This window comes from Daktulosphaira vitifoliae, unplaced genomic scaffold, assembly GCF_025091365.1.
Source record: "Daktulosphaira vitifoliae isolate Bord-2020 unplaced genomic scaffold, ASM2509136v1 Scaffold_2, whole genome shotgun sequence".
Lineage (NCBI taxonomy): Eukaryota > Metazoa > Arthropoda > Insecta > Hemiptera > Phylloxeridae > Daktulosphaira > Daktulosphaira vitifoliae.
This window is the reverse complement of record NW_026099573.1, coordinates 39,569,876-39,594,866: the sequence shown is the minus strand read 5'-3', so window position 1 is coordinate 39,594,866 and position 24,991 is coordinate 39,569,876. Positions and strand designations below refer to the sequence as shown.

At 24.4% G+C, this 24,991-nt stretch overlaps 2 protein-coding genes across 5 annotated transcripts; both read left to right on the top strand.

The window, feature by feature from the left end:
* The first annotated feature begins 535 nt into the window (after nucleotides 1-535).
* On the top strand, nucleotides 536-17,812 carry LOC126897556 (uncharacterized). Of its 3 annotated transcripts, none has more exons than XM_050671248.1 (9): nucleotides 536-948; nucleotides 1,006-1,187; nucleotides 4,798-4,893; nucleotides 4,965-5,107; nucleotides 6,355-6,578; nucleotides 6,674-6,906; nucleotides 7,166-7,528; nucleotides 7,798-13,390; nucleotides 14,823-17,812. In XM_050671248.1, the coding sequence occupies exons 2-9, from the start codon at nucleotides 1,071-1,073 to the stop codon at nucleotides 16,001-16,003; spliced, it is 7,950 nt and encodes a 2,649-aa protein (XP_050527205.1). In that variant the 5' UTR covers nucleotides 536-948; nucleotides 1,006-1,070; the 3' UTR covers nucleotides 16,004-17,812. The 3 variants fall into 3 exon arrangements, with proteins under 3 accessions (XP_050527205.1, XP_050527206.1, XP_050527204.1); XM_050671249.1 differs by having other exon boundaries at nucleotides 536-1,187; nucleotides 7,798-13,123; nucleotides 13,199-13,390; XM_050671247.1 differs by having other exon boundaries at nucleotides 536-1,187.
* A 1,481-nt stretch (nucleotides 17,813-19,293) lies between these two features.
* On the top strand, nucleotides 19,294-24,030 carry LOC126897560 (putative uncharacterized protein DDB_G0282499). 2 transcript variants are annotated; one of them, XM_050671261.1, is made up of 5 exons: nucleotides 19,294-19,549; nucleotides 19,616-19,791; nucleotides 19,852-19,970; nucleotides 21,173-21,345; nucleotides 21,971-24,030. In XM_050671261.1, exons 2-5 carry the CDS (start codon nucleotides 19,699-19,701, stop codon nucleotides 23,827-23,829), a joined length of 2,244 nt encoding a protein of 747 aa, XP_050527218.1. In that variant the 5' UTR covers nucleotides 19,294-19,549; nucleotides 19,616-19,698; the 3' UTR covers nucleotides 23,830-24,030. The 2 variants fall into 2 exon arrangements, with proteins under 2 accessions (XP_050527218.1, XP_050527217.1); XM_050671260.1 differs by having other exon boundaries at nucleotides 19,294-19,791.
* Nucleotides 24,031-24,991: the final 961 nt, after the last annotated feature.

Here is a 24,991-nt window from a genome sequence, read left to right as displayed (position 1 = left end):
AGTGTAAATTAATTATTGTGTAAACATGGTAAATATTGAATAACATAGAGAGTGTATGGTTATTTGAATTATTATTTTAAGACAATGTTTAGGAGTGCTGAGAAAAATATTTCTAGTTGCAGTTTGTTATCAGAATGTTAAAGAGCAGTGTCGCCTTTTTCTAGTGAACAGTATTTCCCGTAAAGATAGGACTACGACTATAATGTAGCCTTGAGGATTTAAAAGGGTGGGTTTTCACTGTTTGAGCTTTGCTTTCTGCGTGGACGTGACAGGGGTGAATCATGATTGTCCATCTGCACGTTTATGTCGGAAGCGGTCACACTGCATGAGCTATGAGTGCAATATTCACCACCTCCTATGTGGTCTGTACTAATAAAACTGCCACTTATCGTTCTGTGTGCACTTCTAATTTTGATGATTGTACAAAAATTTTTTTCTCCCCATCAACACGCACACTCGTACCATACACTTACATTACGCACATTGCACACACTGTATAATATGCATCACACGTCCTGTTATCTTGGTTCGAGGAAATAATACATAACAATGTATATATATATATATTATATTCATTTATATATATATATATGTAATAATATTTTATTATGTATGTATTTTCATTTTCATTTGTTTTTTATCCTGTTTTATTTAATGAAATGGGATTGGAGTGTTAAGGGTTAGTAAATAAGAATTACTTTGCGATTGAAAACTATGTACGTACTGTTTACGTAAATAATATGTGATTATAAGTGAATTTTCCGTGAAAACGTCTTATCGTAGATAATTAACATTTGTCTTTTCTGTTTCTTAAGTATCGCGTTTGGTGCCATTACAATATTAACTATGTAGTACAATAATAAAATGAATATGACTGTGAAATTTTTAAATATATAATATTGTGAAACATTTGACCGTTGACGCGTAAAAGTCTGATTGAATTTTAAAGTTGTATATGTAGTCATCTAAAAATTTACATGTAATATAAATATGGTTTGGTCTTAGAAAATGATGTAGGATTCACTGACCTTACAAATGGGCCTTTTCAAAGAATGATGTGATATTAAAAGATGGCAACTAAAAGACAGATTTCTTCAAATCAGTCCAGTGAATCTGCTTTCCAACAGAAACCTAAGTTTTCTTCTTGTTGGTGTGGAGGTGGGACATATTTAGGAAACATTCGAGCAGTAAGTTCTACTTCATTAATTTATTTTTATTATAACTTGTCATTAAACCTTTTTTTTTGAAAGACTGTTTTTAGCAGCTTTATGTTATAAAATGTTAGTAAAATCTATATTTGAATATTTTATGGTTACAATATGTATAAAAAATAAAGATTTTAGTCCATTTAATGAATATTGATAATAGTTTAAAACATGAAAAGTATTTACTAAAACATAATAATTGTATATAAATTAAATATTAATATTAATTGTGTAAAAAACCCAGTAATGTGTATTCTTTTAGTGAACAAAAATTAATTTTGATTATATATATTTATTTAATTTTTGTTAAATTTAACCTTTTTATTTTTTTGAAGAATGAACTAAAGATTGAATAGGTTTTTAATAGAACATAGAATAATAGAAAATTGAACATTTCCAAACACATTTTTTCTAAACATAAAACATCCTTACTCTTTGTTATATTATCTGATTTTAGATTTTTATTACTACAGTTCTTCTAATGTTTCTTTTTTAGTTTTTCTAATCTCAATATTTTTTAGTACATATTAAAAGTTGTGTAACTTAGCTATTTTTGTTAATGTACTAGAGTACTATCCAATTCTGAAATATTTAATTGAATAATTGAATGTAAAAATAAAAATTTTAATATTTCAATCATATGAACTGATGTTCACAGAATTTTTTTTTTTTACTAATAATTTTATTTAAAAAAATCCATGAAATTTATAACAATAAATTATCATATTAAATTTTTTACTTCTATCTTAACAATTTGGGGTCAGCATTACCTTAAATTTGATAGGATTTTATACAGGTTGTCGACCTTATGTAAAGTGGCAAAGTTTTAACAATATATAAATAAATAATAAACAGTATAATTTATAAAAATCCATAATATTTCAATTTTTTTGTTAATATTGTTACTTTATTGATTTCATCCTAGAAATGATTTTAAACATTTCCTGTGAGTTAATTGTATTGACATCTATCCTTTATCTATTGATTGGTTTTCTATTAATAAATGGATTATTTTGTAAAAATTTTCAAAATATTGAATATTGATTTCATAAGTTTTATTTAATTTAAATGAATATCACTAATTGAATTTCATTAATGATAAATAATTTTAATAATTTTTATAAAAAAATAATATTTATATTTATAAAAACTTAAAAACAAATGAGATAAGTACCTAATAAAATACAACATTTTTAAACTATATTACTGTTATTAAAGGGTTATTTTTCAAAAATGTGTTTTCATTTTTTATGATTTTCAATAGTTTCAAACTTAAAAAGAGATAACAATCAACATACTGCAAAATTTAATTTCGAAACAAGTTTTTAACTTTCAATCAGAGTTGAAAAAATTACTTGACAATACATTCTTTAGGTTGCTCAAAACTAGAAAGCAATACTATGTACAATATATCATTTTCCAAAAAATATAATTTTATCATTTTTGTATCATACAACTTAATGCAATTTTTCCATTATCATAACTAAAGATCTGATTTATATGAATTTGTAAATTTTGTTAAGTTATTCTTAATATATCATCAGCCAGTACAAAATTCTATTAATAGGCTTGAAAACTTAGTAATTTGAGCCTGTTTGACCCCTGAAAGTGGCNACGTGAGTGAGTGTGTGTGCGTGTATATATATATATATTTTTTTTTTATTTGCTATGTAGTACTTTTACTTTCCGTGTTCATCTATTATAAATTGTAGGGATGTCAAATATTTTTTTAAATGAAAAAATGTAGTTTTAATTGTTTAAATTGATAACAATATATTATTTTTACTTTACAAGATTGAACTTTTTAATTTTACTTAATTCATTTGTCAATTATAACACTTAAAAGTTTTAATTTTTGAAGTTATAATATATGTAATTGATTGTTTTTTTAAGGCATTGCTATTCAAAGGTTATTATCAATTACAATACTATTGAGTGATAATATAAAGGTACTTTTAAGACACAGTGTTGTAACTGAAGACTTAAATATACAATTTTTTCCAAAATATAAATCATTTTTATTTTTAGCCAATAAAATCATAATTGACAATAATCTTTGTATACCTGTAAATGAACTCGTTATAAATGAATCCATTAGTGACCAGTTAGTATAATACCCTGGGGATTAAAATTTACCATAAATATCAGCATGTCATTGGTCAAAATAACCTCTGTGTTCCAAGCAGAGGTAATGGCAATACTAGTAGGAGCCCAGAATCTGCTAGTATTCCAGAAAAAGAACATAACTATCCTAACTGATGTAAAGAACAACACAGGAAAATATGTAGTTACTTTATGGTACTAAGGGGCAATCAAAAATATTTACTAGGAATCCCGGTTTTCTACTGAATGATCTTAATAACATGACTAAATAACAAATAAGCACTTTGACTGGACTACTGATAAGATACAGCCATCTGTTTAAACATCTTAACTCAGTGGTAGTGACAGAATCATCATTGTGTAAGAAGTGTGGAACAAAAGAAGAAGATTAATTTTACATTATGTGTGAATGTGATATACTCTAGCCATATTAAGATCTAAACATTTGGAACATTCTTTTCTCAAAAAAGAAGATATTAAAAACATAAAAATCCCAAAAAGATACTTAATTTCACCAGAGGAACAGGACTCTTTGAATATGCATAGGTATGGCATAATAATACCTACAGATCTGAGTTCATGGGCATTTCTTACTCATCTCTATAACATCTAAAACTAAACTGTTATATCTAATTAACGGATAAAGTTATATTGAAAATTCAGACACTATTTAATATTAACAAAAGACCTTTAACCTTTTATTATATTCAAAATTTGTATTTACATTTGAAAAAACAGTGACATTCTTACAAGATATAAGGAATGAACAAATAAAGTATTACATAATTAATAATTTGAAAAATTTTAATATGTAGTTAAGAATAAAAAAAAAAAATCAAAATTATTTTTATTCTGAGAGTAATTGAGTTGTTTGTGATTAATGGATCACTTATACTATACTTGGTAGTTGAATTATTGTTAACTACTTCTTTAGATTGATTTCTAATACTTAATAAAAGTTTCGACCTAATTCTTGTAAATAGCAACATAATTATAAATTAAGCTTAAATGTCAAAATATATTCTAATTAGGAAAAAAATTTGTCGATAACAATATCTAAACTGCTATTTTGGAAGTTTATAGAACTTAGTATAAACTCGGGATGTGGCAGAGAACATTTTCTAAAATTTAAACTTAATTTATATTTATGTTGCCTTTAAAAAATTAAAGATGTTCTTGAAAATTATAAAAATGGAAAAATATATTATATGTAATTAAAAAATGTTATAACAATTGAAATTCAAAATATTTTTTTCACTGTTACTAATATTTTATGAAGAATAGTGATCATTTTGATCAATTACACATAAAATCTAATTTTTTTTCAAAAGAAGCTTAATCTGACCTAACTTGAATATATATATCAATTTAAGCCCGCTACATCTAAAAAAAATGTTAATTTTAGACCTCATTTGGATTGAAACGGGCTACCCTAGTCCAAACCAATTTCTGATTAATTTTTTTATTTATTTGTTTATTTTATTTATAGCTAGTGGTTAATGAATGCCATAAATCAGAAAAATGTTTAAAAACTCAAAACAAAAGAATAGTTTATTTATCAAAAACTTATTTTAACAAACTAAAGGTTTGTATAATAACATAATATCATTTACCTTAAAAGATTTAATTTGTTTTCTTTGACTTTTTTACTCTTAGGTTTTTGAATCAGTAGCTAGAGATATGGTTAAAAAATATGAAGATAGAGTATTAGGACTGCTATCTACATGGGAAAATTGTCGCTGTATATTTTCAAATGATCCTTGTATTGGTACTGATGTTTTCATGAGACAAGCAACACTGTAAGGCAATTTACATAATTTTTAGTTTCATAATATTTATTTTGTTAATGCATTTTGAAAGATATGTGTTAATTATTAAGTTATTGATGGACACCTGTTTATCAACTTCATAGTTATAAATAAATTAATAAATTAACTGTTTTTAAATTTAAACTACTAATTTTTAAAATGCAAAGTGTATATAATTTGTTTTATTTAGATTTTACCATTTATATGAAGTAAACAAATTGAATATTGATTTATTGTTTTTTGAAAATTAATATATATTTATAAAATATATATTTTTAATATAAATTAATATATATATTCTGATTTACCGAATGGTAAATCAGAATTTACCTTATACAAATTTCCTCATACACCTATAATGTATACTCTACAGTTATACAATATAATTACTGCCAGAGGTTCCAAAATTATCAGAAAATTATATTTTTATAGCTTTTAATAAAAATTTAAAGTACTTATTTGAATTTCAAAAACAATGTTTCATTATCTGAAATTGAATTATTCCAAAGAATATTGTCACATTTAAAAATTTGTTAAATATCTTATCTTTTATACTTATCTATTAATTGGTTAAGCTACTAGATGCTCCCTAATAAGTGAACATCATCATGATTAGTTAAAATTTCAACTCTCAAGTTAAATAGTTTTATTAATTTATGGCTAAATTTAACACATGGCAAGATGACAAAATTTAAAACTATTATGTTGATAATTAGATATAGAATGAGCAATCAAAATACTTTACAATAACAAGTCCTTTTCAGTTTTTAAAACTGAGTGTTTAATCAAGAAGTTTCTATTTGTTATCATTAAAAGTATTAAAATTAAAGAGAAGTTGAAATTATCAATTTCTCTTACAAATATTTTAAAGTTTAATAAATCCTTAGTTTTTCAATAATTAGATAAGTTTTATTATTATTAATATATCAAGATTTTTTTTCATTTGAAATAATTATTCAAAATGATGATAATTATAATTAATATTTAAAAACCAATAGTAATAATATATAATATTTAATTAAATTAATAAAATGAACAAATCTCAATGGTACAGTTCAAAATTAAAACAAAATACTACTATGATATTCATAATAATTAGTATTTTATTTTAACTTATTAGTATTTGAAAAAATCTAAAAACCACGATGTTAGTTGAAAATAATTACTGAATGTACAATAATAACTATTTTTTAAGTATTTTTTTTAATTAAAATAAATTTGTTTTACTTTTTTTATAGTGAATCAGCTTCTTTAGTGCTGGAACCTCAGTGGGAGTTTATTACCATAGATACAAAAAACGATTTTTTAATAGTACTAGGACAAATATTATACAGTTTACAAATAACAAATTGTCAACAAGATGCAATTAAAAGTTGTCAATGGTTGATGACTACTATTAATAATCCATGGAGCAATAATGGCTTACAGAAATTATTGCATGTTAATCCTTCTCTTGAAGAAGGTGAAATAGAATTTTTATTTAAAATTTTATTAATCTAAGAAAATATATTATTAGTTTTATTAAATTATAAATTATTAATATTTTATACTCCTCAGTTGTACAATATTTCAACTTTGAAAATACTGGACTGTTTGCTTTACGTTTGAGGATGCTCTGTGAGTCAAAATGTGAAAATCAAGCTTTAAAATTATCATCTTTAGCAATGAAGTTGTATAACAGTCAACCATTATACAAATCTTTATTTGGTCAAACTGATATAGAGTTCATTAGAGATATTTATTTTGCATGTCTTCATAGGGCAAATAAAAAGGAAGAGCTTATCAACCAAGTAAATTATAATATTTCATTAAAATAATTAACATATAAATTTTATCCTTTCAATATTGTATTTCAAAAATCAGAGTATCCTAATTGTGTAGTATATTTCTGAATTCTTATAATATTTAGCTATTAAAAAAGAGATTTCTAATATATTTTAATTTTTAAAATCTACTTTTTTGAGATACTGCGTTGTTGAAAGGGTTGAGTGATAATTAAAATTTTTAGTTAATTTAATAATATTGTAATTTAATATAATATATATTTAGCTAAAACAATTTACACCTAAAGATGATGGAAAAAACCTTATGGATAGATATACTAAAAAAATTAAATCATTTCTACATTTTCGGCAAGAAGCTCACAAACAACCTAGGATATGTAAGCATCAAATTGTTGTTTGTGAGATAGCAGCATGTATTTTGGTGGCAACATCTCTGACCCATTCAAAGTATCTAGATGACTTCACAATACTTATAAATAACTGGAGCACAATATTTTCTATACTATTAAAATCAAAGTTTAAAACCGAGTTAAATAATATAACATTATGTGACATGATTCGTAATTTTATCAACTTGGCTCCAACTGCAAATCATATTTACATTATGTGTGAAAAACTAAAACAAAAAGTAAGTTTATAGTAATTGATTTTCAAATTAAAATGTTTATTTACTATTAATTTATTTTATATTTGTCATTTATTAAATATAAGTCATACTTCTTGATGATATTTTAGAAATATTAATATTATGATTTTTTCAATGGAATTGTTCTATCATTAAATATATTTATTTATAATCTAGTCGCTTTTCATAATTAATTTAAATTTCATTTAAATATTACTCACTAGTTATTAAATATAATAAATAATAATATAACAATAATGTTTGGTTTACAGTTTGGTTCCTTGTTACCTCTGTCATTTTATGTTGAAATTCATGTGAGAGCATTAGCAGCCAATATTAATGAAAAAGAAAAATACAAGCAAAGTAACAATAAAGAAAAAGCATTTGAATCTTTGAAAAATCTAGTCCAAGGTTATTTAAAATTAGCCAATTTACTTGAAAATGATTTTTTTTTGTGCCGTGAATGTATTTTAACTGCATATTCATTAATGCCTTCAAATGACCTTTTGGCTAGGATTGAAAAAATAGCTATTTTAAGTGGTAAAAAGTTCTCAGAACATCAAATTAATGTTCCTGAAAATACCTGTGATAAAGATGAAAAGGGATCATACTTAAACCCTAAACACAATTATTACACATTTGGTTTTAGTAATACAAATTCTAAAATCATTGAGGCTGATAATTCAAAAATGGTAAATTGTGAACTCAATAATGGTGATTTGAGGAAATCTTGCTCAGTAACGTTATCACAACCTCTTTACAATGATTTAATAGGAGTTATTAACAATCCTCGCTATGAATCATTTAATTGGAGTTTAGAGTGGTTAGAGTTAAAGTTATTGTGTAATCAGTATTTAGAAGATTTAGATTTAGTATTACAACGTAGTACAGAGTACCCTAATTTAACTTTTTTGAAATTCAAAACTAACAGTTCGGATTGTTCTAAAACAAAAAATAAAAAACAGGATGACATTGAAAAAGGTTACTTTTTTACTAGTGAAAATTCTAGTGATGATTTGGAGTCTGTTACCTCATCTAGTTCTACATTTAACCTATATTTTAATGTAGATGTTGATAAGCAATTAGATGTATTTACTAGAAATCGCCGAAATTTAAGAATTTCCAGAAATTATGAGGAAACTGATGATTCAGCAGTTGATTCTTTACTCAATGAAGATGCTCTTAATAAAAACAAGCTTTCTGATTTTGAGCGTGATGATTCTTTAGATTCTCTTTTGGAGGAAAAAATTAATTTAAATAATAAAAAAGTTGATAAACAAAAACCTACTAAAAGAGCAAAGAAAGAAAAAAGAAGCAGGGATAAGAATAAAAGTAAAGATTTTATTTATTCTTGGTGTTCAGGAAAAGGCAATAGAAGTAAAAATAAACATTCTTTAGTAAAAGATGCTTTGGAAAATAGTAGTGTAGATTCAATAAAACATATTTTTAATACTGTCAATAATAAACAATTTGATGATAAATTAAAAATGCACAATACAAAAAACAAAAGTATTGATCACTCAAAAAAAAAGTATTTGAATATGTTATCTAATAGGATACCTCACCTTAATTCATTAGATTACATTATGCCTTCAAATACTAATCATATTGTAAATGTTGTACAAATACAAACTTCTGCGAATAGCTTTTCAAATGTACAACAAAATGAATCTATTTCAAATCCTCAACTAAATAATGAGACTGAAAAGGCAGAAAATAATGATAGCCAAACTGAAACCCATTCCCCAAATAATTTTAGTTCTATAACGGAATCAAAATCTAATCCTAAAGTAACTGATGATGAAGGAGAGACTAGTTTTAATAGTATTAAAACAGAAAACAGTTCAGCTCAATTTGAAATAGAGAAATCCGCTGATACAAACAGTTTAAAACCAATGTATAAAACAAATAATTTACAAACATCTAGTCGGAACAATACTGAACTACAAATTTCTAATCAGCGGTCTTCTGTTGAAAATACTACCCATTTATCAACATTAGATGTCCCAAACGTATCAAATTCTGCTATTCAATCAACAGGGCAAGTCAATAATTCATCTAAAAAAACAATATATTGTTTAAAAGCTGTTGATCGTTTTGTTGATCTGTCATTGCCAACAACAATCTCTTCTCTTCCTGGTAATAAAAATTACAATATGGCTGTCACTGGATGTGTATCACCAATTAAAATACAAAAAAATATATCTGTACAAACATCTACTGCAGCATCACATAGTGGTCTTTCATCATCAAATATTCAATCTCAGTTGTTTACAAATTTATCAATTAACAAGGCCGAAAATTTAGAAATTAGCAACCCATCTACTTGTGTAAAACAAAGTAAACCAAGTGTATCAACTCTAAATCCTGTGTCTAATATTCAAACCCAACCTTGTGCTCAACAAATATGTTCTACAAATACAGTTTCTAGTCCTAATACTTCAGTAATATCTTTAATGATAACATCAACTCAAAGTCAAGTTTTAAAAGCAAACAAATCTTTATATGTTGTTTCCACTCAAAACCAAGAAGTACAATCACCTGATAAAAATCAGAGTTTTCAAATTAAAGTTTCTGATGAGCAAAAGAAGAATGACAATATGAAATTGATTAGTCAGACTTTTACTGCTACCTCTGAAGCAATACAATTTGTCACTAGTAATTCGGAGTCCCAAAGACTTCTTCAATGCATGGAAAAAAACAACCAATCTAATTTTACAAACTCACAAAATTCCACCGAAAATTCATCAAAAGTAACTCAAGAAAAAGAAATTACTCCTTTATTAAATAATAAACGTGGTAATATGAAGACTTATGAAAGTAAAACTAAAGCACTTAAACAAGCTAATATGTCTGATATGCTAATCTTTGAAAAAGGAACATTGTATGCTGCTCAAGATGAGAGTACTGGACAAGTAAATACTGCTAAGTCTACCATTTCTACTAAATTAAATAATTTTTCTATTAAAACTCAAAATAAGTTCCAAAAAGATAACATGGAAAGACCAAAACTTTCTCCCAATGCTTCTCCAAATGTTACTATTACAGGATCTATGCTTCCAAGATTCCAACAAGTTTTTGGAAAAACAAAATACCAAGGTCCATCAAACATTACTGATAATTCAACATTGTGTGTTACCAATATTCAAAATAGTCCATCATCAAGTCCAGTATTAGTAGTCAATAAAGTCCAAACAAGTGCTCCACGTGTGTATTCATCTTCTAAAGGAGTACAAACTAATCGAGAATCTGAACAATGTTCCACTGGTAATATAACTGGAAAAATAGTGGAAAGTAAAATACAACATGTTAATGTAACCAAGCCCAATAACATTTTGACTGTTGGAAATAACAAAAGTAATGTTATAATGGCTTGTAAAACTAGTTCACCTTTAAAAAATATACTTCAGCAATGTTCATCTAATCATCAACTTCATACTGCTGTTATAGACTCTAATACTGTGATGAAAAAAGAAAATACAGCCACATCTGTTACAAAAGTTATTACTTCATTTGCAACTACCAGCACCAATTCATCAGTAGAATCCCTTACTCCAAATGTTGTGTACACAATACCTATCCAAAGTGGTGATTTAAAAGCTAATCCAACTTTAGTGAAGCCTGTACAGGGGTTTACTCAGGTACAAAGACAATTGAAAGTATCTCCATCTTTAATTCAAAGTGTAGTATTGCGCAAACATCCTAATTTTCAACAAAATTTCATTCGTCAAAATAAGCAAAATATTGAAGTTCAAACTATATCAAGTACTGAAAGATTAATAAGTGTTCCAAATGTAGTAAAAACCACTACAATAGACTCTACAAATGATAAAAGTGTAGGAAATTCACCTAATAAAACTAATGTTACTGAAGAGACCATGGAACAAGTTAGAGAATTTGAATCTGTATTAGAAGAAGTGCGAAAAAAGTCACTAATGAATGAAATGAATACTGGTAATATGATACCACAAATAAACCATGAATTATTGCATTCTCCTACAGAAAATGTTGACTTGATAACTACAGAAAATAATCAGACAATTTTCTCTTCAAATAAAAAAAATAGTGGTAATAACCAGAGAGATTTTTGTACTTTTTCATTTCTTAATCAAACATTATCAAATAATTTAAGTACTAATGATGATAAAGATTCTACTGTTAAAACCACGCCGATAATTGTAGTTCGTAGTGTTACTCCCACTACAATAGTATCACCAAATAATAACACAAATCTGAAACCAATTGATGGATCTTCACAATGCTCTAAACTAATTACATCAAAGTCTAAGCCCATCATCAAAACATCTAATAATTCACCATCTACTTCATCTGTTAAAGTTCCAGTATTACAAAAACCAATGCCTAAGTTACAAGAAGATGAACAAACAACTCAACGAATTTACGCTATATTAGATAAATATGCTGAGCAGTTACGTAATTCTCCAGAGTTAAAAAATAAACCAGCACCTAGACGTAGAACTAATCCTCCAACTAATCCTAGTCCTAATGCAAAACGTAAAAAAACCAGTCAGTTAAATTTGAAAACTTGCTCTCAACAAACCTCATGCTCATCATCTGGTATGGAAATGAGTCCAACTTCAGAACAAGCCCTTGATAGTGAAGATAGTTCTAATGCTGTTAGTCAGTTTTCACATATTGTGGAATCTCCCTCTAGAAATTCAGAAGATCAAAATACTTCATCAGTTGTCTCAGAATCCTCATTAATTGAAAATTCATTAGTAAATGAAAGTTCTAAACTAATAAATGTTGATACTGATTCAAAACAAAAAGTATCTCAAGCTACTCAAATAGTTGTCAGTGGAACTTCTGGACCTTTTTTATCAATACCTGAGGGCAGTGCAGGGAATGTTAGACTTCTTGTCGCATCTGGAAAAAATGCAAAAATGTATCGTTTACATTGTCCTTTAGCAGTTGGTCATGGAAGCCCTGTACTTTTTCATCAAATTACTACTAAAGATGCTAGTTCTAATGATATTAAAATTACTGCAGCTAATGTGTTAGGACAAAATCTCAATGAATCTACATTATTATCAGCATTAACTAGTGATAATGCACAATCTGCGAAATCTATTAACAACGAACTATTTTTAAACACTTTACAGAATTCTAATCATAAAATAAGTAAATCAATTGATATAACTTCAACTCTTCTATCAGATAAAAATCAAATAAATATTGATTCAGATAAACATTTATCATTTCCAGTCATAAAGAAAAGTCAAGCATCACAAAGCTCTTTTGGTGTAATACATGCTCTTCAGTCTAAAACTAAACCTGAACAAATTGATAATTTAATTCGATCAGAAACTCAAAACACAATTAATAGTATTGGAAATGTTGTTAATAAGACAATTTCTATTAGTAATCAATCTCTGGTTAGTTCTAATAATCAAGAAACTGTTGTCAAAGAAGAATTAAAAATGTCAGCATTTCATTCATCTGAAGCTAACACCTCTACTAGTATTGTATTAAAAGATGTTAAATTTTCAACATTTCATTCTCAAGAAATGAAAAAATTAAACAATTGTGAAACATCCAGTTCATCTAATATTAAAAAATTAATGGATCAAAGTCAAAGTAAAGTTGAAAATTCATTGACTAAACTTGAACCATCTGAATGTTTTAATAATGAAAACAATACTACTAAAATAGGTAATTTGTGTATTAAAAATGGCGATGAAAGTTTAAGAAATAAAGAGTTAATTAATAATGAAAAAAGTGTTTCAAAATCATTGCATATAATTAAAAAAGAAAATGGAAGTGAAACTAATATTGATCAAATAAATGCTGCTGCTGCTGCTGCTGCAAAAATAATTTCAACTGCTAATCAATCTACTGATTCGTGTAAGTATTTTTTAGATTATTCAAAAATTAAAACTTCAAATAATTTTGTATAATCAGTAGATAACATATTTCAAATTACCCTGTCAGAACAGCTTAAAAAGTATACATAAACTGTAGTTAAAGTATGTTGAAGCCTTAATGGCTTTAATATTTAATATATTTAATTTTATAAATATATAATACATCAAGAAATATGAAAATCAATTAATTAAAATATTTTTTCTTAAAAAAAAACTTTTTGATTAATGAGGTGCTTAGAATTTAATGACTATAAATTATATTTTAACAAACCATATATTTTGTTAAGAGTTAATTTATGAATTATGAGTTTTATTTTATCATTAGGATTTAAAAATAAAATAAAAAAACCCAGCACAGGGGGGTTGCGACACAGTGGTAATGTGGCATAGTTGGATCAAGTATAATATCTGATAGTGATTAAAATCACTATCATAAAAAACGCTTCGATGCAAATCTTTAAATAATGTTTAATTTTAAAAAATTGGTGGATTATTCCAAAACCTATATAATCTGCTATTTCCTTATTTATATCCTCATTAAGATAAAGTATGTCGAATGATAAATATATATAAATACTATTTCTCATGAAAAAATTGTATTGATCTATACATTTTTTAAAAAGTTATAACATTTTAAAGTAAAAAATGTAAAATATAAAATCGAGAATTTTAACACAAAAATAGCATTCGGTAACTATTTTCACCGTGAAGACAAAATAAAGTTCAAAATTTTTTTTTTCATAATAAATTACATTACATAAGCTTTAATTTAAGGTATATATAAAAGTGTCAGAATTCCCGAACACTTTCAAAAGTTAAGTTGAAGAAGTTAATTTTTTGTAAATAAGGTTTCATTTTAAATCCCCCCGTGGGCAGATAAACGATCAGATTTATAAAAAAAAATATACCAAATGATAAGTAAAGACATCAAGCATCTATAAAAAAAATTATATTGATTTGGTCATTTTTAAAAATTATGGCAATTTTAAGTAAAAAAATTTAAAAAATGTCGAAAATTTGAAATTTGTAATTTTTTTTGAAGGTTTCCCCCATTTACGGGGAACGAGAGAAATTTTTTGAATTTTTGTGAGTAATGCCTTCTACTAAATACGATTTGTGATCTTTTGACATATCGTTGAAAGAAATCGTTCCAGTGAGAGCTGAGAAAAAGTGGTACAAACACAAAAAAAACACATCATAGTAAAACCAATACCTTCTCAGCTTCGCATCAAAGCTAAAATTAAGTTAATAGAAAATTATAGGAGTTAAATATTTTGGTTTGATTCTAAATTTTTTAGCATTTTTAAATAATTATATTTGCCCCTTCCATCAAAAACTGAAATAACACTACTATTGTAAGTCTATAAAACTGATTTAAATTTATATAAATGTAATAATTTTATTTTTTCTAGATAAACATAAAGAAGAAATAGTATCTTCTAAATCTATTAAAGAAGAAACTCACTCCCTACAAGAGAATGCCAATGAGAAGTGCTTAAGCAATACAGTTTATGATGTTTTAAATAATCAATCTGTTAATATTAATACAAAAATAGGATCGTTAACTTTCTGTTTAACAAATGATCGATCAGCTGAAAATTGGAATAATTGTTTATCAAAAATAATGCCTCCTGGAACAGAAAAAATATTGGAAGGTGATAACTTAAAAAAATTACAAAGTTTGTTTCTAAATGCAAAAATTAAAACATTTAAAGATTTAAAAAATTTCATTCTTGAACAATGCAAAAAATTTGATAATAATATTGAGCCTACCAAAGAATATGATTTGTATGACGACATTGATGATTTAGGATTTGATAAGCCTAGTGCAAGTGAACTATTTCCTGATGTTGCCATCTTAAATGATTTAGACAAATCAGTTAGTCCAACTTACAATTTACTTCAAGCGACAACATCAAAATCAAATGATCTTAACATTTCTCAAACAAAGCGCAAATCTGTTTTATCACATACTACTAATTCAAATATGTGCACTACAGATAATCATCTGGTAGTGAACAATGGAGGTAAGAAAAGCAAACCAAAAGTTAGCTTTTTAAAGCAAGCTTTATACAATGAAATGAATCAAGATTCTAATGACTATGAAACAAAACCATCTTTAAATGGTAATAAACTTAAAATAGAAATGACAGAACATAATGATCTGTGTCCAGAATCACCATCTAATATAAATATTGCTGACTCTGAAACTTGTATGTCTGAAGATAGTTCATCAACAATAAGTAGTGGTACACCACATTATAACTTTCGTAAAAGTAAACGTAAAAATCTTGAACAAGATGGTTTCATTGAATCTCAAGTAATCAAACGAATGTATAGAGGTCGTATTTCAGAAGATGCTAATGAACCAAAAACAGAACCTCAGAAAAATGGTAACATAAATAAATTACAAAGTACTGAACAAAAATTATCAAGTGAAAAAATAGAAAGTAGGAGAATCTCTAATCGTCTTAAGAACAGTAATACTAAAAATATTACCTCAAGTAAATCTCCACAATCAGACAATTCTCCTCGTAAATTGATTACAACAACTAGATCTTCTCAGAGAAGAATATCTAGGAAAACAATCTAAATATTTGTAGTGTAATTGTATAAATTTATTGTTTTTCATTTTTACCTCAAGTTACCATTGCTTTATTATATATTTAATATAATTGTTATCAATCACAAAAGTTAAGAACAGTTAAAACACTGTTTAATTAAAATTATGTATAATGATCTACATTTCTAAATTTTCAAAATCTAAAGTTAACAATCTAATATATAATAATTTTTTGCTGTGGTTCTAATATTTATTTTAATTTTAACTAAAATACTTTAAAAATATTTCTTTTGATCTATTATACCTTTGAATTACTTAAAGCAATACAAAGCATTATAATGATATACTAATGAAATTTTAGAGCTATGATTGATTAAAAAGACAACTATTGCTAAATAATCAAAATAATGTTTGTTCTTTAAAAAAAATTCATAACTCATATATTTCATATAAAGATTTCTTTATTAATATATAACAAAACATTTTGCAATTCAACTAAATATGTTTTTTTTTTTTTAATTGATAGTGTTAGTTCGTTTTTGTGTGTTGTTTTTAATATATTTAATTAATTTATTAAATGTAGAATTATATTATATTATTTATTTATTATAGTTCAAAGAAAAATTATCTTAGTGAAGTTAAATTTATTTTATAATTTAGAGCAAATTATTGATGGAGTCTCTCATGTAATTTAAGATATCTTATGTAAATCTACTTATTTTGTAAAAAAAGGTTGTATCTTTCAATTATTAATTAAATGAATAGGGTCATTTAAAATATTCAGTAACATTATGGAATTTGAAATAAGTAATACTTTTGATGTTTTAATATTTCTACAGTTAAATAAAAATCAAATATCAACATATATTACATTTTTGTATTTCTTAAACATTATCTTGTTATATTTAGAGCAAATAAATATTAAAAAAAGAAACAATTAAAATAGATAGTTATTAGTACTGAGTGTTTTAGTCCCATAATTGTATATATTTTACTTGAATAATAACTGTACAAATGTATAAATTTATATTAAATAATATTGTTTTACAGATGTGTAAATCTATGTAAGTAAATGGTAAATAATAATAGTGAACTATACATAGAATAATTGTTTTGTTTTCTTTATTTTGTTTATTTTTTTTTATTATTACCAAAGATAGTTGCTAAATGCAAAATTAGATTCTAAGTAAATCAATTGTACAAATATAATTACTACATTTTAAAAGATTAAGAATGATATAGTTTTATTATATTTTTCTTAAAAAAAAGACTTAACATTTACTTAAATAATTTATCTTTTAAAAAAAATCCCTCGTCTTTCCATTATATTACTTTATAATACAATTTTTACAAATAATAAGCATATATATAACATTTGTATTAATAATTTTAATGTAATTTACAAAAAATCATTGTATCATTAACTTAATTTGCTGTATTTCCATTTTTCGTAAATATTAACGTTTCACGTGATAATTTTTTGGTTGCTTTTGTTAATGGGATCGATTGTAATTTTTATTTATTATATTTCACTAGTCACTTCAAATAAATCATCTATTTCACCTTATTTTATATTTGCTTTCTGTCTTGTATATCATTAATTTGATTTATATATTGACAAATAACTTTTTTAACAATGAAATTTTTGTAAATAAATATAATAATAAAATAGGGATTTTTTTTTAATATGTGTAATTAAATCTTATTTGCTTCTGTAGATAAGTATTGTGATAGATATAAGGAATAAAATGACTGTTATATTATTGTCAAACCACGAGCTAATTTTTATTTTTTGTTTATTGATTGTCTTGATTTTAATACACTAAATTAAATTTTGAATTAGCTGTAAATTTAATTTTACCTTTTAAATTATCTTCCGCTATTATACACTTTTTATATAAAGGAGAAACAGAAAATTGTGTTAATATGAATACACATTGAATTTTTATGAACAAAAATCAACCTTCTTATTTGATATAATTGTTTATGAGATAAGTTGTTATAAAACTATAACCATAAAATTTATCTATTTCAGGAGTTGTTCAATTTACAGCCTTATTGTTTCAGCTTTCTTAATTTTAAATTAAGACATGGAACGGGTAAAAATAAATCAAACATATCTCTCTTGCATACGACCTATATTGGTCCATAAATTTTTCTTAAAAACAATTGTAAATCATTAATAAAATTATTTTACATTGTTTTACTATGCAAAATGATCGTCAAAAATCAATTTTATTGAAAAATACTACATGTGAAATTAAGTAATACTTAATTTTATTGAATATATATGTATTCAATAATAAGACTATAAAAAAACGTTGGAGGGACTGAGTTCTCGATTAATTCTTGTGTGACTTACCATACATTGGGAATATGCTTGAGTAAAACTACATAAGAAAAAAATTTTTTCTAGTTGTGCCACTAGTGGTGATAATAAATTTGAAAATTCACCGTTGAAGAGTACGCATCAAGTCAACGATTTAATGTGAATTAGTAATAAATCATTGAACTTTTTACAAGAATAGCGTTCTCAGTAAATTAGATCGAACATATGATAAATTTTTATGGGAGCCCTGGATGATTGCGCTATTTTTTTTGTTTAGAATATCGGTATCTTTTTCAACGACGACTATAAATTTCTCGGAATAATGGGACTCATCTTTCAATTGTTGGCGAAAAATATTCATCGCTTATTAATGATTATAATCACCTATACACTTCATGAATATTATCATTGAGTTTAAATATACTACCTAATAAGGTAGATATATTATTTATATTTTGTTTAAAAATAGAACATTTGCATTTTCATTTTTTATTAGGCTAAATAACAAACAATTTTTCGAAAAATTTTGTAGATATCTTTTTTATAGAAATATTGCAGCTATTTTTATCATTAATCATTTCTCGGTCGTACTCCTCCCGAATAGGCACAATATTGTGAATATTTTCCAAAATATTGGTTCAAAAATTGTTATCGAACAGTTATTTTTTTAATTAAATAATTTTTTGTTTTACAGACTAGTTTAATATGTTTGTTGTCACTTAAAATAATTTATTTGACCATCCTTTAAGATAAAAGGGATGGACCTAAAAATTATTTTACATTTTAAATGGAGATATTTTATGTAACTAACAAAGCCCAAAGATAAATATTTCAAAAAAAAATTTGTTATTTATAGAGCAATTGAGTGGCTAGCGTTAAAAAAAATCACATTATATATATTAATTTGAAAGTTATGCATAGAATATCTTAAAATAGTATGATAACAAATAAAATAGTACGATAACACATAAAATGTCTTTGGTAAATCCTTTTTCATATAAAGTCATGTTAGCTTAACAAATTATCACTCTTTCTCTTATTAATTATTACTCTCATTTATGGTTACTGAATATATTTCCTCTTACTGTTTGACATCGAGTATTATTGTTCAAAAATTCCTACTTCTACACCCTACTATCACTGTTAAGGTGTACTGAATAGTACTTTCCTTAGGTTTTCCTATATTCTGTCGTTTTTCAAACATCGATGTGTTATGTAGCGCTGATCGTTATAAGTATTTGTTACAAGTAAAAATCTGTTTAATGCAATTCGATTAATATATTAAATTGGTACGTTTTGCATTTACTTAACAGGATAACGTTCTATATAAATATATTACAAATCACTTAAATTTGATACAATGAATATTTTTTTTATAAAAATTTAAATTTCAATAATGAAAATGTCTTCAAATGCTTGTTATGATAATGATACACCCCTGGAAAATTGGCGTACAGTTATGCTTGATAGAATTATACAACATAAAGAAGTAAGGAAGATTCATTAAAACATTACAATTATTTCAACATTATTGTTTTTTTTGCTTTAGAGTTTTTTTGAAAATCTTAGAAGTAAATTGATAAATGATATTGAAGAGTACTTAAAAGATTTAAGTTCAGATACAAATTTTGAAATAGTCAAACGAGATATAGAAAACAAGATTAATGGGTATGTAATCTTAATTCAAATATTTTATTTTGAGAAATTTTTTTTATTCGTAAATATTAACAATCTATAAAATTATAATTTTAGAAGAATAAAATATTTTTTCATCTAAATATCTTAATAAATTTAATTATTATATACTTGGACTATTATAAAATATTAAGGTTTTATTATTAATATGTTTTATTATATATTGTGTACTTAATATGTACAAATGTGACACATATGTTCTAATTGAATGTATTAATCAAATCAATTAGTGTTTGTCATACTTATTTTCATTATAAAATGTTAAATTAAATAATTAGATGGATTTCAAAATTAAGAAAAAAATTATAATTTATTTTATGTAGTTGTTAACTGTCTATACTATTCATTCCTTTTGTAAATTTATTAGTATGTATTTTTTTTTTGAAAACCTAGATATTTAACAAGTTTTGTTAAGAAAAAGTACAGTTAAAAGGTAGTTTCTTTAGTAGCAATATTTTTTGTTTCCAATCAAAAGTAGCAATATGCTATTAAGAAAATTTCTTTCTATAAGTTCTATAATTGTATTTGTTAAATCTTATTTATTTTTACAAAAAATAATGTTTAAATATGTATATTTTTCTATAAAATTATCGGTCTAGTGACATAACGTGGTTAAGTTTTTAAGATAAAATTTATGTAAACTTATTGATATATTAAATTTCAGCATGATTAGCTCTATTTACTTGACAAATTTGTCTAAGTAAATATGTTTGTCTAGTAAATAGTAGCTACAATCTTACTCTTGTTTGATAAAATAACTATTTATCTTGGATTACTTAAGACTTAATCAACTCTTATGCCAAATTTCATTTAAGTTAACTCTCAATATTAATGATAAAGTCATTAGATTTAAAATTCCTATGAGATAAAACAAAATTATTTATATAACAGCGATTTTGAAAACTGATAAATTTCTAGTAAAACAAGCAAGAGACCAACATTTTTAAATAAAAGTTATATTTTTTAATTAATTAAATTTAAATGATGTACCTAAGGATTGTTGATCTAGGGTAACTATTCTTCATGGTATCTGGCTGAGACTTAATAAAGTCTTTTTTTAATTGGACACAATATATATTTTTTCAAAAAAATTATTTTTTAATTAACAACTTTTGTTTTTATAAACAATGTTTTGGTTATTATACAACTATACAAAACTTTTTCTTTTTTATTAGGTTTGACTATGAAGTAGAATCTAAATTTTTGATTGATGGAATATTTAACGCTACTTTTGAATATTTTTGTCAAGTTATAATTCAAAATTCTACTGAATGTATTAATAAAGCTCGAAAAGTTTTTGATGATCCTAGCACTTTAATACCTACCTCTACAAAGTCATTAAATTCTAGTAAGTTGGAATAATTATTATTATTCATTAAAATATTATGTTAAAGTAGGAATTATATATAAAACATAGAAAAGATTCAAGACAATTATTTATAAATTTAATATTTTGTGTGTTACTTTATAAATGTATTAGAGTAGTCAAAAAACTTATACATTCCATAAAATTGTAATTCAAAATTTATGCATAACTTATTTCCAGCTAAGTCTATTATGTTACCTAATCAAGTCATAATCACTGTTTCAAGATTTAATAAGAACCAAGGTTTGAAATAATGATTCCAACCCAGTAATAAAACTCACTCGAAAAATACATATGTTTGCAGTTTTTTATTTTAATTAACAATAGAACATTACAATTAACACACAAAACCTTAGGAAAATATATTTTAATATTAATTATTATGCTATTATAATACAATATACAATTATACTATTATAAATTAATATCTTAAGTAATAATAGTAACAAAAACTTTTAACTCATTTAAACCCAAATGGATTGGGTTTTTACCTTTGATAAGAATATTCCTGTAGAATGTTCCGTTTTTTAATGATGTAATTATATTAAATATAAGTTGTCTATTTGCAAAAGGGTGTCTAAAATATAGCTAAAATTTTAATTTTTAGGTACAACAACCCTTAATGGTAAAGATGGTAATAATTTTGAATTACAAGAACCTTCAATTACTACTCATACACACACATCAATTACTGATGTTGGTAGAAGAAGTAACTTGAATCAATTAATTAGTCAGTCAGTTCTTTCAAATATGAGTGCACATGGTGGTATTAATTTGGCAGGTGTGAGTGCTACAATAGCTCGAGATGAGTTATTAAATAATGGACTTAAGCCATTAGTTTCATGCAGGCATTTCAATTTTGAAAAAAAAATCCAAAATATCCCGAATTTAGTTAGTCAAATGGATAATAATACTCAGAGAAGTATATCTACCCCTACACAAGAATATACAAATTTATCACTACATTCTAATGATACTACTTTGAAAAAAAACTCGGATAACAATTATTCTAACCTTAATAAAGAAATTATACCATCTGTGTCTAAAAACGTAACAAATCTTGTTATACTTCAATCTACTCTTAATATTTTAAATGATACTATAGAATCAAAAGATACTGAAATTTTTAATGTAGCACCCAAAGATGTTCAACATCATAATATCTATTATAACTTAGATTTATCAGATGGGTGTTTAACTAAAAAAGATAGTAGTAATGATTCCTCATTACAAAATAATTCAGACTCTTTATTAGATTTTGAAATATCTGCCCCTGAAATATCTTTAAGCATTGATCGAATTGATTCAAATGTTAATTATGCAAATAATAAAAGTATTTTAAACGAAAAACTTATTGAAAAAAATCTAATTAATTTTAGTAGTGAAAAAGTACAAAAAATAAATATTAATTCAGATGTAAAAATTGAAGTACATAACCAATTAAATAGTAATACTACATTGAAAAAACCAAAAAAAATAGTTAAAAGTAGTAGGGATTCCTCAAAAAAGTCTTCTAAAGCTAAATATCAAAAAATAAAAAAGTCTAAATCTAAGAATAATGAAGGCCACAAAAAAAAAATAAAGAAAAAACATAAGGATAAAAAATCTTACTTTATTGATAACTCAAATAAAGGTATGGTTGATATTTGTGGTGTGATTACAGAAAGTAATACTGGTATAAGTGATTCAAAATTATTAGATGAAAAATTGTTGCCTGAAAGAAAGGAAAATATTGAAGTAACAAATAAAACTAAAAAAATGATCAATAGTAATTCAAAAAATATAAATTCAGCTGAAAATATTGATGTTAGCATAAGTGAAAATATAACAAAAAATGATAATGATTCTAATGAAAAGATAACACCAATTTTTATTAATAATATACTCGAAGAATCAAACTCATTAGATTTGAATATTACATCTTTCACTGAAAAAACAAATTATTCTCATAAAAATAACCCAGTTATGTCTATTGATACTAAAAAACAATATGAAAAAGCTAAAAAAAAATTATTCCTTCCGGATATAGTATTTACTGCAAAACCACCTGGAGAACAAAAAAAATGTACAAATGAAACCAACTTAAATATATTAGATGACAGCTTTGAAAAATTGCATGTAGACAAATTATTGATAAATAAAAAACATAAATCATCCTCTTGTATTAATCAAAATCACATTAGAAAAAGAAAAACTAATTCTAATGTTTTCAAAGTAAGAATAACTAGTAAAACAAATCCTTTAAAATGTAATATAGACACAGTCTCGCAAAGTACTGACAGTGCTAGTCTATTTAAAAATCAAAGTATCAAACCTAATATAATTGTAAAAAAAGAAACGACTACTGACCAAATTATTTTACCTTTTAAATATGATGATGAATTAAATGTATTGCCTGATTGGATTAAAAAGCTATGTATCGTTCATCAAATAAAACCCTGTTATGTTTTGCTTTCTCCATTATAAATTGGTATACACCAGAATTAATGGGTATCTTTATTGTAATATGTTTAACATGTACAAATAATGATTAAAACTTATATATATAGTCTGGTTTTTTTATTGTAATTTTGTATATATTTTTCGTCCATTAACAAATTTTAATACCATTTTTAATTATTCAATTTTGTATTACCAATCTTTATTTTTTAATAATGAGTAATGTAATATATTATTATTATTTTTGTTATCAATAAATGGCTATTGTTTCACCTTATATTTTTGTGTATAATATTTAATATAAAATAATAATCTTTTATAATAATATGTATTATTAATTATAATATTTATGTTGTATACATTAATTGTTTATTAAACATATTTTCTAGCAACAAATTTTGTACATTTTATTGTTTTCAATTTTTACAAAATGGTTTTTTGGCCACCCCCAATTTGTTGAGTATTTTTAGAAAAATTATGTTATTACTATCTTATAAAAATATATTTATGACAAAATTCTTTTGTTAATCAGATAAATTATTATATTACAGTTTTTTGTAGGAATTATAACATTGACAGTTGTTTTATTAATAGATTGTTTTTTGTTTTAGAAATTATTGTTATTTAATTATTACCATTCATAAATAAGCTTCACTGCATAATCAACTATTATATAGTATTAATACCATTACTGTACTACTTAGTAATATTACTGAATTACAAAAAACTAACTTTTTAATTGTATAATTAAGATGAGTATTTTTTGTAAACAATACTATTATTTAACTGATATAAATAATACGGAACTTACTTACAATGCTACTGAAAAATATAAATGAACAAAACTTTTTGTTTGTATGTAGTATATCTTAGATTATATATAATGTAATATAAAATTAATAAATTATCATAATTTATTTATTTAAATGTTTATGCTTGCAGAACACGAATACAAGTTAATAGATAATGTAATAATTAATATAAGCTTAGAGCATTTTTTTTTTAATTTATTATTAATATTTAAGGGTAAAAAATTATAAATATTATTACACATTCAAAATAAAATTCATTGAACTATTTAAAATAAAATGTTTGTACTGAAGTAAAAATGAAATAATAAATAGCTTCGTAAATTAATACTAGGTGATTTAAAGTTATTTTTTTAAATTTACTTAGCAGTATTAATACC

Bases quoted from the DNA above. Each gene is read 5' to 3' on its own strand.
- LOC126897556 (XM_050671248.1), top strand. From the start codon at position 1,071: ATGGCAACTAAAAGACAGATTTCTTCAAATCAGTCCAGTGAATCTGCT. The intron at 5,108-6,354 runs GTAAGGCAATTT...CTTTTTTTATAG, and splicing joins TTCATGAGACAAGCAACACT to TGAATCAGCTTCTTTAGTGC. The intron at 7,529-7,797 runs GTAAGTTTATAG...TTTGGTTTACAG, and splicing joins GTGAAAAACTAAAACAAAAA to TTTGGTTCCTTGTTACCTCT.
- LOC126897560 (XM_050671261.1), top strand. From the start codon at position 19,699: ATGAAAATGTCTTCAAATGCTTGTTATGATAATGATACACCCCTGGAA. The intron at 19,792-19,851 runs GTAAGGAAGATT...TTTTTGCTTTAG, and splicing joins GAATTATACAACATAAAGAA to AGTTTTTTTGAAAATCTTAG. The intron at 21,346-21,970 runs GTAAGTTGGAAT...TTTAATTTTTAG, and splicing joins TACAAAGTCATTAAATTCTA to GTACAACAACCCTTAATGGT.